The sequence below is a fragment of the Cydia splendana genome, chromosome 27, assembly GCF_910591565.1.
Source record: "Cydia splendana chromosome 27, ilCydSple1.2, whole genome shotgun sequence".
In the NCBI taxonomy this organism is placed as follows: domain Eukaryota; kingdom Metazoa; phylum Arthropoda; class Insecta; order Lepidoptera; family Tortricidae; genus Cydia; species Cydia splendana.
The window spans coordinates 3,841,632-3,854,216 of NC_085986.1; the positions used below are offsets into that span (position 1 = coordinate 3,841,632).

Genomic DNA, 12,585 nt, shown 5'->3' on the forward strand with positions numbered 1-12,585 from the left:
AAAAGATATTGTTTCCTTTATGCAGTGGTTACACAACTTACTGCTAATAGCCCCGACGTAAGTAACGGGAACAAGCCCGTTTAAAAAGCAAACCATTCTATTTCTATGGTTCAAATTCATGAAACAGCCCATAACGGAGATAACACATTTTGTTATCTCCAAAAACAAGACCACCGTGATTGTTCTCTGAACGAGCTGTCCCATGAATTTGAACCTTAATACTATCACGATAATTGCTTTTTAAACGAAATGGTTGCTTTGGCACGTGCTGTAGAGCGCTCTTAAAAGAAACAAAGGCTTTTGTTTAACGGATTAGCACCCGAACCCGAAAAAATCATCTGAGATAATTTATACTATAAACTTCCTAATATTAGCCTAGTGAATAGTGCGCAAAACGCTTCACTGAGTTGAAAAGATTGATTCATATCTTTCGCTCTCGGTGATATATATCACTCATCTCGCTCATTTCACTCACTTTGCTCAGTGGATCCGTAAAGTATAGTGTTCAAGAGTGAGTAGAGGGAAATGTCAATCAATCTGATACACATAGACAGCCATAAGTGCGACCAAGATGGCGAATCACGCGATACGATCCCGCCATGCTTTCCCGACACCCTCCAAATTTGAAAAATATCGAATATGCATTGTCTCACTCGCTCGTCGCTCGAGTGGGAGAGCGCACAAGGAACACTGAGATAGACTTTATTTTACTGTATTTGACTTTTATTTTTAATTTTTATTATGATTATTTGATTGTTTTTTATTTTATACTTAATTATTTTAATGTATTTTCATGTATGTTTACAATCTGACGATCTTTTTGTGAATTAATGTTATTTGGAAACATTGTGACATTGTTAAATACCATGTAATTTCCAATAAGAAATAAATTAATCTAATCTAATCTAATCTAGATGAGCGACTGAGCAAGTTAAATCTTCAGTGAGTTGAAGAGTGAGCGAGTTCAATCAAAAGATATAGTTCATTTAAATCATGCACTCACTCGTGAACGACATATGTCTATTAGTGAACAATTAAAACTTTGAAACCAAACTAAATTAAATGATAATTATGTTACTCTTCGATGGCTCTTATGGCTCTACTAATAAGATCGTGTCAGATATTTTTGCGGCCTTCGTTGTGTAACATATTATTGCTGGTGACTGTACCAACCGAATGCGAACAGCCGAAAGCATTTTTGCGGAACGAAGACGCTTCAGTCGCGGTTCGCACTCGCTCAGATACCTAATATAGGAAATTGAATGTATTAAATCCTACTTATAATTATCTAAATTATTCATTTTTTTTTACAATTCTTGATTTTATTACAGGAATTGGCATCAAGCTCAGAAGAAAACCCCGATTATACAGATATAGAATTAATACAACACATCAATGTGGACATCCTCCGGCTTATACGGCTGCTCACAGGTAGGCCAATGTCGACTCTATTACAATGACTGTAAAGTTCATTCTACGTTTTAAATATCTATAGAGGTTATTATTTATTATATCAGCCTTTCTATGTGTGAAGTTAACATTATAGACAAAATAATACGGTGACGCGTAGAGTAGATAGTGGAAAATAATATAAAATAGGGCAGCTGAAGTAGATGCCGCTGTACGGCGATAAATGGATTGTTAAACGTTAACGTTTATAATCGTACCGTGGCTACCGCCTAATGTATAGGGATAGGGTCATACAGCGCCACCTACATCAGCACATTCTGTACGAAATTTGGCTTGTACAATTTTGATCAACTTTACGAGCCTTAGTACTCATTTGGCTAAGGTTAAGGGAAGGGTTAAGATAAGAAGGGTTAAGGGTCTGATGGCACGTGGGCGGAGGTCGAAGGATCTTGAGGGAATCGGAGAGAAAACAGCGTGTGCTTCTTATCGTGTCTATTTGGAAAGTGTAAGAGTACATCACAAATTAACTAGCCTAAAATAATTAAAACGAATAACAGCGCCACCTATGCACTTTGTAGGGAACTAAGTAGGTACTTACGTTTATGTAGATCATTAAGCCATCTAGGGATTCTAGACTCGATAAAGTAGGTAAGAGGTGAGATAGATGGCGCTGTTAAATATACAATTTAACAGGGTCAAAAGATTAAAACTACATTGTTTACTCATTCTTTCGTTTTTATTTTCAGAATCAATACAAAAGTTTAAGTTATTAAGAAAATCAGCGCATATAGTTTTGGTATCGTCTTTAGAAAAAGCAATATGGAACTGGATGGATACATACCCCCAAGTAAGTACCTACATATAAATAAATATAAAATTACGCTAATAAATGCCAAATCTGCCAAAGTTGTCAAAATTCTTACAATGAGTAAACTTTATCTGTGGAATGGAAACTAAATTTTCTTTGTAACTTTTAAATATAAAATATCGGTAACTATAACATGAAAACACGTGAACAAGACATATTGACGTTTCCCTTTAACCTTTTGAACGCCAAGAACACCCAAAGTCGTCGTCACTAGTCGTGCCCACAGCGCCATGGACAACTATAGCTGTTATGGCGGACGCTGTCAAAGTAACCTTCACACTTTCAAGTAAGGTTTACATTAGCTCGCTTGCATCCGGGACCTTGGCGTGTGAGTGACGTTTTTAAAACGTTTTTAAAAAGTTTAAAGGACAAGTGCGAGTCGGACTCGCTCACCGAGGGTTCCGTACTTTTTAGTATTTGTTTCTTTAGCGGCAACAGAAATACATCACCTGTGAAAATGTCAACTGTTACTGTGTGTTTCAAATAGCTATCACGGTTCATGAGATACAGCCTGGTGACAGACAGACGGACAGTGGAGTAGCACGGAACCCTAAAAATGTGTTTCTTCTTCAGGAATTCGCTGAAGTCCAATGCCGGCCTAACGAGGATCTCAGCAAATGCTGCGACACTCTTTTCGACTATTTACAAGATTGCTTCTCCGACAACAAGAAATCTAGAGTGGCGATGTGGCCACTACAAATTATGCTACTAGTTTTGAACCCTGTACGTATTACAATAAGGTTTAAAGTCGCTTGTATAATTATTAGGTAGTCGTTTTTGGGATTATCGTGCAGTTTGTTCGTAATTCGACTTTCAACTCTATGTGTATAAAATAGGTTTTAAAATCGAATGTTGCCACATTTTTTCCAAATTTTACAACATTGATTCTCCGACATCAAGAAATCTAGGGTCGCTATGTCTCCACTACAAATTATGCTACTAGTTTTGAACCCTGTGAGTATAAAAATATGATTCAAAATCGAGTGTAAAAATATTTGGTGTATTCCTATTTGTCCTTGCCCCACATAGACACCGCCACAATGAGGCGGGGACAAATGGTAATGATTCATATGAATGTCCCTATTCCTACCTGTGCCCGGCGCGGCGGCGACATATAAGAATAGGTACACAAAATGTGTAGGTAGTCGTTTTCTAGATTTTCCTGCAGTTTGTTCTTAGTTCCACTTTCAAGTCTATGTGTATAAGAATAGGGCTGAAAATCGAATGTTGCGACACGGTTTTCATTTTACTAGATTCTTTCTCCGACAACAAGAAATCTAGAGTGGCGATGTGGCCACTGCAGAGCATGTTATTAGTTTTGAACCCTGTGAATATTAGAATAAAATTTAAAATCGCTTGTAAGATTTGGGTTGTTGTTTTCTAGAGATTTTTAAGTTGGTTTGTACAATAACTTTCAACTCTATGTGTATAAAAATTTTGTTTAAAATCAAATGTTTAGATACGCTTTTCGACATATTACAAGATTATTTTTTGAAAGAAACCTAGTCAAAAGAAATATCGTATAAACTAGTTAATATTTGGTTATGTTTACTAAAGTAAAAATATTATTTTGCAGAAAGTTTTAGAAGAAATAGTGAATGCAGACAGCGGCGCTCCGTGCAGTCCGCGACATACAAAGAAGAAACATTTCATCGACTCGGTGAAGAGAGGGCTAAGTAAGTATTTTATACGTAGTATATTTACGATTGCCACATTTTAAGAAGAGGCTAATTAAACGAATGATAAATAAATGAAAAAACACACTCAAGTGACAAGCTAAACTTTAGAAATTCTGATCATACTTTTTTTTTCAATAAACCTATGGTGGTGGTAACCGAATGGAAATAAAAATAGGGACACGTTATTCTGAGTTAAAAATAACATCAAATATTACTTTTCAAATAAAAGTGTAGTGTACAACTTTTAATTTTTATTTATTTATAATAACGATACAGCTAAAATAGCCCGACAATTGAAATCATAATATTCATAATTCTTCCCGTAGTTAGGTAAAAAAATTGGTAGAGAAGTAATCTGAATTTTTAAATTGTGTCATTTAATTTAAAAATTACAATTCCTATCAATATTTCCTTTCCCCAGGCCCACAGAACAACTCTAAACAGATGACAGAAGCGGCGGTCGTGACATGTGTCAAACTCTGTAAAGCGTCGACGTATCTGAACATCGCTGACAGTGGAAACGTCACTTTCGTGCTTGTCAAATCCGTTATTAATGATCTCAAGGTGAACCTTTATCATTTTAAGTATGTATTGATTAAATCATTACACTGTTGACCACAACCCTTTCACCATTTTTTTGTACTACGTCAGTGGCAAACAAGTACCTAATGGTAAGCACTCACCGTAGCTTATGGACGACTGCAACTACAGGGGTGTTACATGCGCGTTGCCGAGCCTCTGAAAACCTACACTCCTTTTTTGAAGAACTCCATACTGCAGCCCCTCGAGAAAATCAACTAAATGCATTAGTAAAAAAACCGCATCAATACAAGTAAAATATCCTGGTCACAGCACCAAGTTGTAAAGGTATCCTTTCCTATACGTACATTCACCATCAGATATATTGGAGCGGCCAAGGTGTACTTTACTTTACTTGTATAAATGCGTTTTTTTTACTGCATTTAGTTCATTTTCTCGAACGGCTGCAGTATGGAGTTCTTCAAAAAAGTAGTGTAGGTTTTCAAAGGGTCGGCAACGCGCATGTTGTGCATGGGTAGCTGCACAACATGCGCCCATAAGCTACGGTGAATCATCTTGCCTGGGTCCCTTGTTCGGACAAAATAATGTTCTAGAATATTGTTTCAGTCTCTCCTCTTCAACCCCTCAAAATCCTACGTGCGAGGCAACCTGATCTCTGGCTACTCAGAGCTGGATCTGATGACGGATTGCTTCGTGTCCCTATTTCGGATTATGCCGCACACGAATGATGCTATTAAAGTGTGCCTCAACCTTAACACGCATATTTCGTATCATTATGTCATAGTCAACTCACTACTCAGGTACGGGTCCGGTCTTTGCTCATTGCATACAATTTTAAGAAGCTATAGTGCAACATAAAATATTGGAAATAAAATAAAATGGAACAAAAAAAATTGCATACTAAATTGTTGCCATGTTTAAGCATTTTACGTCAAAAATGTGACAGTTACGTAGGAAGTGGCGCCCTCAATAATTGTCTACAATTTCCTGTCGGACTATACAACTTTTTTATGTCAAATGTCACGGCATTCTGGTACTTAAATCGTTAATTGTGTTTCAAAACGACTCTGTCCCACCATGCGTACAACTTTATGTTACATTTAGAGAAAAATAATTAATTGGGACATTATCTATGAAAAGGGACCTTATTGTCGATGGCACACGCCGCACAACGTCGCGTGGCATTGTATTTATATCGGAGCATCGTTTATAATGGCGTAAGCGCCATCGACAATAAGGTCCCTTTTCATAGATAACGTCACAACTAACCGTTGATTTTTTATTAATACGTTTAAGGAATAAATGATAAATACAGTCAATAAGGGCCTAATACAGTCAGCAGCAGAAGTTGCTAAGCGGGCGAGGTGTTCAAAATTACCTTGACGCTCTCTTATTCTCTTAACAATAAAGTCGCGTCAAGATCATTTTGAATATCCCGCCCGATTAGCAACCATTGCTGCTGTCTCTGCCATGGTATTAGGGTTCCGTACCCAAAGGGCATGGACCCTATTACTAAGACTCCGCTGTCCGTCTGTCCGTCCGTCTGTCTGTCACCAGGCTGTATCTCATGAACCGTGATAGCTAGACAGTTGAAATTTTCGCAGATGATGTATTTCTGTTGCCGTTATAACAACAATAAACGTGATTTTTTTGCCGTTTTTTTGCGTAATAGTACGGAACCCTTCGTGTGTGAGTCCGACTTGCACTTGGCCGGTATTTTTAATTTACACCATTTTTGTTACAGGATTATTAAACAACCACGGTTACCGTGGTGGCCTCAAATAGAGCTTCTTTACCCCCGTGCCGCCGAACTTAGAGCCATGTTCACAGATACACTGAACAAAGCGACACAGGTATGTAAATAATAGTCAACCCTTTTCCATGTTGCACCAATCTACGTTTACCCATAAAACCCTAATACATATATACCAATAGGGAATATTACGCAAAACTCTGCGTAGAGGGCGTCACTAGGCCAATCACATGGCCTACCGTGAAACACGACAATCGAAAGTTCGGTTTCTGCCTCTCTATCACTCTTGCCTATTCGATCGATTGAGAGGCAGATAAAGAAATATCGATTTTCGCGTTTCGCGGTAGGCCACATGTAAACAAACCGCCTTGATGCAATATTCATAGTGAAAACTTGTCAAAAAACTGTTTAAGGCCTAGTATGTTTAAGTTACTCTATGGTTTACTAAACAAATTAGTGCTGCACTCTGGCGGCAGAGCATTGCAGTAATACTCCCTATTAATCCAGCTTTGATGATTCATTTGAAGACAAGTCACATTTCCCGAAAGTCCAATCGTATTTGAACCTTAAATCGAAATGCTAAAGTTGAGATCCTATTGGCGCATAGGTGGTCGATAAATCGTACTTTACCTGGAAAAGGGTTAAGAGGGAAAAAAATGTTAACATTTTTTTTAGTTGACATTCGTATTGTATTGTGTGTGTAAATAGTTAAAAACCGGGCAAGTGCGAGTCGGACTCGCGCACGAAGGGTTCCGTACCATAATGCAAAAAAAAAAAAAGCAAAAAAAAAACGGTCACCCATCCAAATACTGACCTGTGAAAATTTCAACTGTCTAGCTATCACGGTTCGTGAGATACAGCCTGGTGACAGACGGACGGACGGACGGACGGACGGACAGCGAAGTCTTAGTAATAGGGTCCCGTTTTACCCTTTGGGTACGGAACCCTAAAAAACAGGGTTCGTACTTGTATCAAAAAAAGCTGTAACTCTCTTTCTAATAAAAATAGTCAGAAAGATACTTCCTCTGGCATAACAAGCTTTCTTGAAGCGGTCTCCTATTAGTACGATCCGTTAATAGAATAAATAAATTAGGTGCCTTTTTATTTTTATACTTTTGGATCGATTTCTTTAACACTCTCAGTGCCATGTGGGCCGCCGGCGGCCCACTTACATCCTACCACAAACAGCAGGCCACATAGACTGCCGTTGGACCGCAAAAGTGATATATCTGATAGTCATATGACAGGGTCCAAAATGTTTAAATACGAATGTAAATTTGTAAAAGCGGCCGCCATCTTAAATTTCTAAGTTTTTGGTCCGACTGGTTTGATATTTGTCCCTCGTCATAGTAATATCCTCCTAAGCCCCAAGGTTCTACCTACAGTACTTATTCAGTTCGATGAAATTTAAATCATATTCAATTGGAACAGAGTCGCATTTGTTTTGTTTAGTTTTTTCAAACAAAAGCTAAATCAACTCTATTTTTCTTCTTCCTCGCGTTATCGCGGCATTTTGCCACGGCTCATGGGAGCCTGGTGTCCGCTAGACAACTAATCCCATGATTTGACGTAAGCACTAGTTTTTACGAAAGCGACTGCCATCTGACCTTCCAACCCAGAGGGGAAACTAGGCCTTATTGGGATTAGTCCGGTTTCCTCACGATGTTTTCCTTCACCGAAAAGCGACTGGCAAATATCAAATGATATTTCGTACATAAGTTCCGAAAAACTCATTGGTACGAGCCGGGGTTTGAACCCGCGACCTCCGGATTGAAAATCAACTCTATTCCCTGCATTAAAGGTTCAAATTTCAGTGGCATTTTTCATTTGTATGGCCAGCCTTAGGAGGATATTTTAACACAAATAATTCTTCACAGGGCTACATAGTCCACACGCCGCTCCGTATGATCTCGCGCTCCCTCAAATCCAAGGAAGTGCAAGCCAAGTTCAACAAGTCAGAGGAAATGCCGGCTTACAGGAACTTACTGCTGTGCATGGTGAAGCTTATACATGCTGATCCGATGTTGATGTTGAGCGTAAGTATATATATGTGACGTTATCTATGAAACGTTACTCGTAGAGACCCGGATAGCTTAGAAAAGCTGATGGTAGTTGGTAAGGTCGAAGGGGAACGAGGACGCGGTCGATCGCCTACCCGGTGGTCAGACTTGATAAAAACCATCACCGGCTTGCCAATACCTGAAGCTATTAAGACCGCCGAAGACAGGAACACTTGGAAAAGCATGGTACATCGCGCAGGAAACTCTTTAAACTAGACACGACCTTCAGCAATGAAGACGCCGACTAAGAACAAGATCTATGAAAAGGGACCTTATTGTCGATGGCGCTTACGTCATTATAAACGATGCTCCGATATAAATACAATGCCGCGCGACGCTGTGCGGCGTAAGCGCCATCGACAATAAGGTCCCTTTTCATAGATAATGCCCCATTTAAACATCTGAATTGCTTCTGATATGATATCGATTGTAGTAAACAATTAAGCGCATATTTTGTAATATTTCTACTAAATTTCCCCTTAAAAGAACCTAGGTTAGTTACCTATTTTCAGTTTTTTCTTTTTCAAAATTTTAGGCCCAATATTTTCGAAAATAAGAAGGGAATAAGAGTGAAGGTAGGGTGGATTGTACATTTTCGCCCTTTTTCATAAATAACTTCAAAATTATCTAATTTAATTCTTTTTTTCTAATTTACCCCCCCCCCCCAAAGGCACGATTTAAATTCATTTATTTATGTTACTTTTCTTTGGGATACCTACCAACTTACATATATGTCAGCCCTAAACCGGCGAGCGTGTATGAGGAATATTATGAAAGTGAAGGATGCGAAAGAGGTATGTCTGGATCGTAGCAAGTGGAAATCCGTGGTATCTGCCTACCCCTCCGGGAAATAGGCGTGATTGACCGAAGCGAAGCGAAGGTCTACGTTTTGACTCGGGCATTTTGCTTTCGTATGTCCGGATGTTCTCCTCTACAGGTCGCAATTCTTAACCGATTCTCGTGAAATTTTGTGACCGAATTTTATGACTAAATAATTTTTTTTTGTCAATCCGGTTTTTGGAAATTTTTAAAAATGGCGGAGTCGTGATACCTGGCGCCTAAACAAATAGTCGTATCGATATCATAAGACTTTTTTCTTTTTGAAACATGTTTACAGAGTTAATAGCAAAAAATGCAGAAAAAAATTATCGCTGGTTTAGGCGGTATTTAGATATTTAATTTTAACTAATTTTAATTTGAGAAGGAGTAGCTAAATTTCGTCAACCCATCTAAGAACTATTTGGCTCAGTTTGTAAACGTTCGCTTTTTCTGTTTGCACAGAGGATCTGGGTTCGATCCCCAGTAATTGTATGCTGGGATATTATAACTTTTTGTATTTTTTTACACATAAATTTCGTATTGTTTTTCTTTAATTTACTATACACCGTGTTTTTATTGAATTCCGTTAACTTCGGGGTATAGTTAAGTACGTTTATAAGAACTAAATGGCATAGTTAATTTTCAAAAAATAATTTTTTTTTGTTTTTTTTTTGTTTTTTTTTTGTTTAAAAAGTAATTAAATGTAGCATATAGCGTTGTTGTAACACGGGCATTACATTTAACTCAACCAAACAATTGAAATCTGTGACATATCAATGTCATTTCGTACATCAATCGACCGAGATTGTACTTAAGTTTAGTAGCAAATGTATGAACTCATTCTAAACACTAATCAATATGTAAGCCGGCCCTAAGGCAAGTGTACACGCTTGTAGAGGCCTTATAGTAAAAAAATAAATTATGGATTATCTCCGAAATGGACTTAATTAGAACATCGGTGTCTTTGAGAAAGTTACTTGATTTAAGCTCAGGAATGCACCCTTGAAATTAACGGAAATCAAAAAAAACACGGTGTATTTAAAGCTCTTAGCACCATGTTATTTCAAGCTCTGCTCGCGAGGTCTACAGCTCACAGAGCCACTAGTTATATGTATGTATGTATATATGCCAGCTCAATCGGCTAAGTAATTTGGCTATGACACAAACAGGTTCCGTTTTTTTCTTCTTTTTGAGGTTTGGAACCCTAAAAAGCTAATATTCTAACTTTTAAATTGTATAAATTATTTCTCTCAATACCTCTTCTTTTTAGAACCCAAGAAAGCGTTCTAAATATCTACACAAAGCTATTACTCTGAATACGGGCTCATTTAGACGATGCGAGAACTCGCATGCGAGTTTTATTACATTGCGGTTTTTGATCGGTCGGTTGAATTGGACGTAACCAACAGTCCGCAATGTAACTAAAATCGCATGCGTGTTCGCGCGCCGTCTAAATCAACCCTAGCTCTTCTTTTCAGAACCCAGGCCGCTCAGGCATTGAGATCCAGTCATCAACCACCGAGCTGATCAACGGTCTAGTATCACTAGTGCACCAGACAGGCATGGGCGAGATATCACAAGAAGCAATGGATGCGTTACTAGCGTTGCACCGGCCTGATCGCGTCCATATGTGGAACCCTGAGGCGCCGCTTAATACTTTCTGGGATATCAGGTGAATACTGCTAGTAGTGCCAACTATGTAGGGTGCCAACTACCGGTAGGGTGCCAACCACTGGTACTTTTAATAGGGTATCATTCTTAGGATGGGTGCCGACCACTATTAGGGTTTCAACCATTGGTGCCATCAATTGGTATGGCTCCAACTATATGTATGGTGTCTTCTATTGGAAGGGTGTTAACTACAGGTATGCTGTCAACTATTGGTAGGACGTCAACCATCAACAACTGAACTCTAGTAGAATGTCAACCACCTCATCGACGGTCTGGTATATCACTAGTGCACCAGACAGGCATGGGCGAAATATCACAAGAAGCAATGGATGCCAATAACTACATTCCCGTTGCCAGGCGGCGTAGCACGGTCGCGTTTTTATCCCTTGTCACCATGCCTGTCACGTTCTAACAAGTATGTAAGTACGAAAGGGACGCGCATAGTGATAGACGATAAAAATGGAACCGTACTGCGCCCACAGGGAGGTTTTGGGATTATACTGAGCAACTTTTACTATGGGACCAACCCTGAAATCGCGAAATAAAAATTAACCCTCCCATAGAAAATGGACCAGCCAAAATGTATGAGACAGCCAAATTTTTTTTTCGCGATTTCGGGATTGGTAAAAGTTGCTCACTATAATCCCAAAACCTCCCTGGCAACGGGAATGCAGTTATTTTTAGCTACTCTGTATATGTTCTAACAATTAGCCTTTTCACATCACCTATTCGAAAAAGGGCTTTTTCTTTCCCGCTAGGAGGGATCAAAGTGGCACTTTTCTTCCCTGCTAGGAGGGATCAAAGTTGTACTTTTCTGTTGTAGGACACGATTTTTTCTTTCTTGCATACTATTTTTTTATGGTCCAAGAATACATATTTTGGAACATAACAATTTCTTTATAGTTGATGTGAAAAGCAGTATGTGTCACACGGTATCAAAATTATTTCGTCTTGGGCGTTAACACTTGAATCCCCCATACGCTCAGCATTCTACTTTAGAATCCATCGCTTCATTCAGGATTCAATGTACGTCCTTGACGGAAATATATCATTTTGATCCCTTGTAACACAAACTATTATTCTTCCCCAGCTCCCAAATCCTCTACAACATCAGTCAGAAGCTCATCCAGCGTCAGATCGGCAACTACCGCGAGGTGCTGCGGTGGCTCCGCGACATCCTGACATGTCGGAACGAGTTCTTAGCCAAGCACAAGGAGTACGCCAACGTCGGCTCACAGATACCTATATGCAAGCAGGCGCACATCAAGCTAGAGGTTAGTGATAACTACTATTCTTCCGCAGCTCCCAAATCCTCTACAACATCAGTCAGAAGCTCATCCAGCGTCAGATCGGCAACTACCGCGAGGTGCTGCGGTGGCTCCGCGACATCCTGACATGTCGGAACGAGTTCTTAGCCAAGCACAAGGAGTACGCCAACGTCGGCTCACAGATACCTATATGCAAGCAGGCGCACATCAAGCTAGAGGTTAGTGATAACTACTATTCTTCCGCAGCTCCCAAATCCTCTACAACATCAGTCAGAAGCTCATCCAGCGTCAGATCGGCAACTACCGCGAGGTGCTGCGGTGGCTCCGCGACATCTCGGAACGAGTTCTTAGCCAAGCACAAGGAGTACGCCAACGTCGGCTCACAGATACCTATATGCAAGCAGGCGCACATCAAGCTGGAGGTTAGTGATAACTACTATTCTTCCGCAGCTCCCAAATCCTCTACAGCATCAGTCAGAAGCTCATCCAGCGTCAGATCGGCAACTATCGCGAGGTG

General features: G+C 39.5%; 1 protein-coding gene across 1 annotated transcript in view; it reads left to right on the forward strand.

Moving 5' to 3' along the window:
• Nucleotides 1-12,585, forward strand: part of LOC134803788 (neurofibromin) — a 115,170-nt gene that overhangs the window by 4,968 nt on the left and 97,617 nt on the right. Inside the window, exons 5-14 of the mRNA XM_063776624.1 lie at nucleotides 1,332-1,431; nucleotides 2,157-2,257; nucleotides 2,852-3,001; nucleotides 3,855-3,954; nucleotides 4,379-4,521; nucleotides 5,104-5,297; nucleotides 6,242-6,350; nucleotides 8,128-8,286; nucleotides 10,608-10,801; nucleotides 11,891-12,074. Coding sequence (XP_063632694.1) covers nucleotides 1,332-1,431; nucleotides 2,157-2,257; nucleotides 2,852-3,001; nucleotides 3,855-3,954; nucleotides 4,379-4,521; nucleotides 5,104-5,297; nucleotides 6,242-6,350; nucleotides 8,128-8,286; nucleotides 10,608-10,801; nucleotides 11,891-12,074 — 1,434 coding nt within the window. The remainder of the gene's footprint in view (nucleotides 1-1,331; nucleotides 1,432-2,156; nucleotides 2,258-2,851; nucleotides 3,002-3,854; nucleotides 3,955-4,378; nucleotides 4,522-5,103; nucleotides 5,298-6,241; nucleotides 6,351-8,127; nucleotides 8,287-10,607; nucleotides 10,802-11,890; nucleotides 12,075-12,585) is intronic.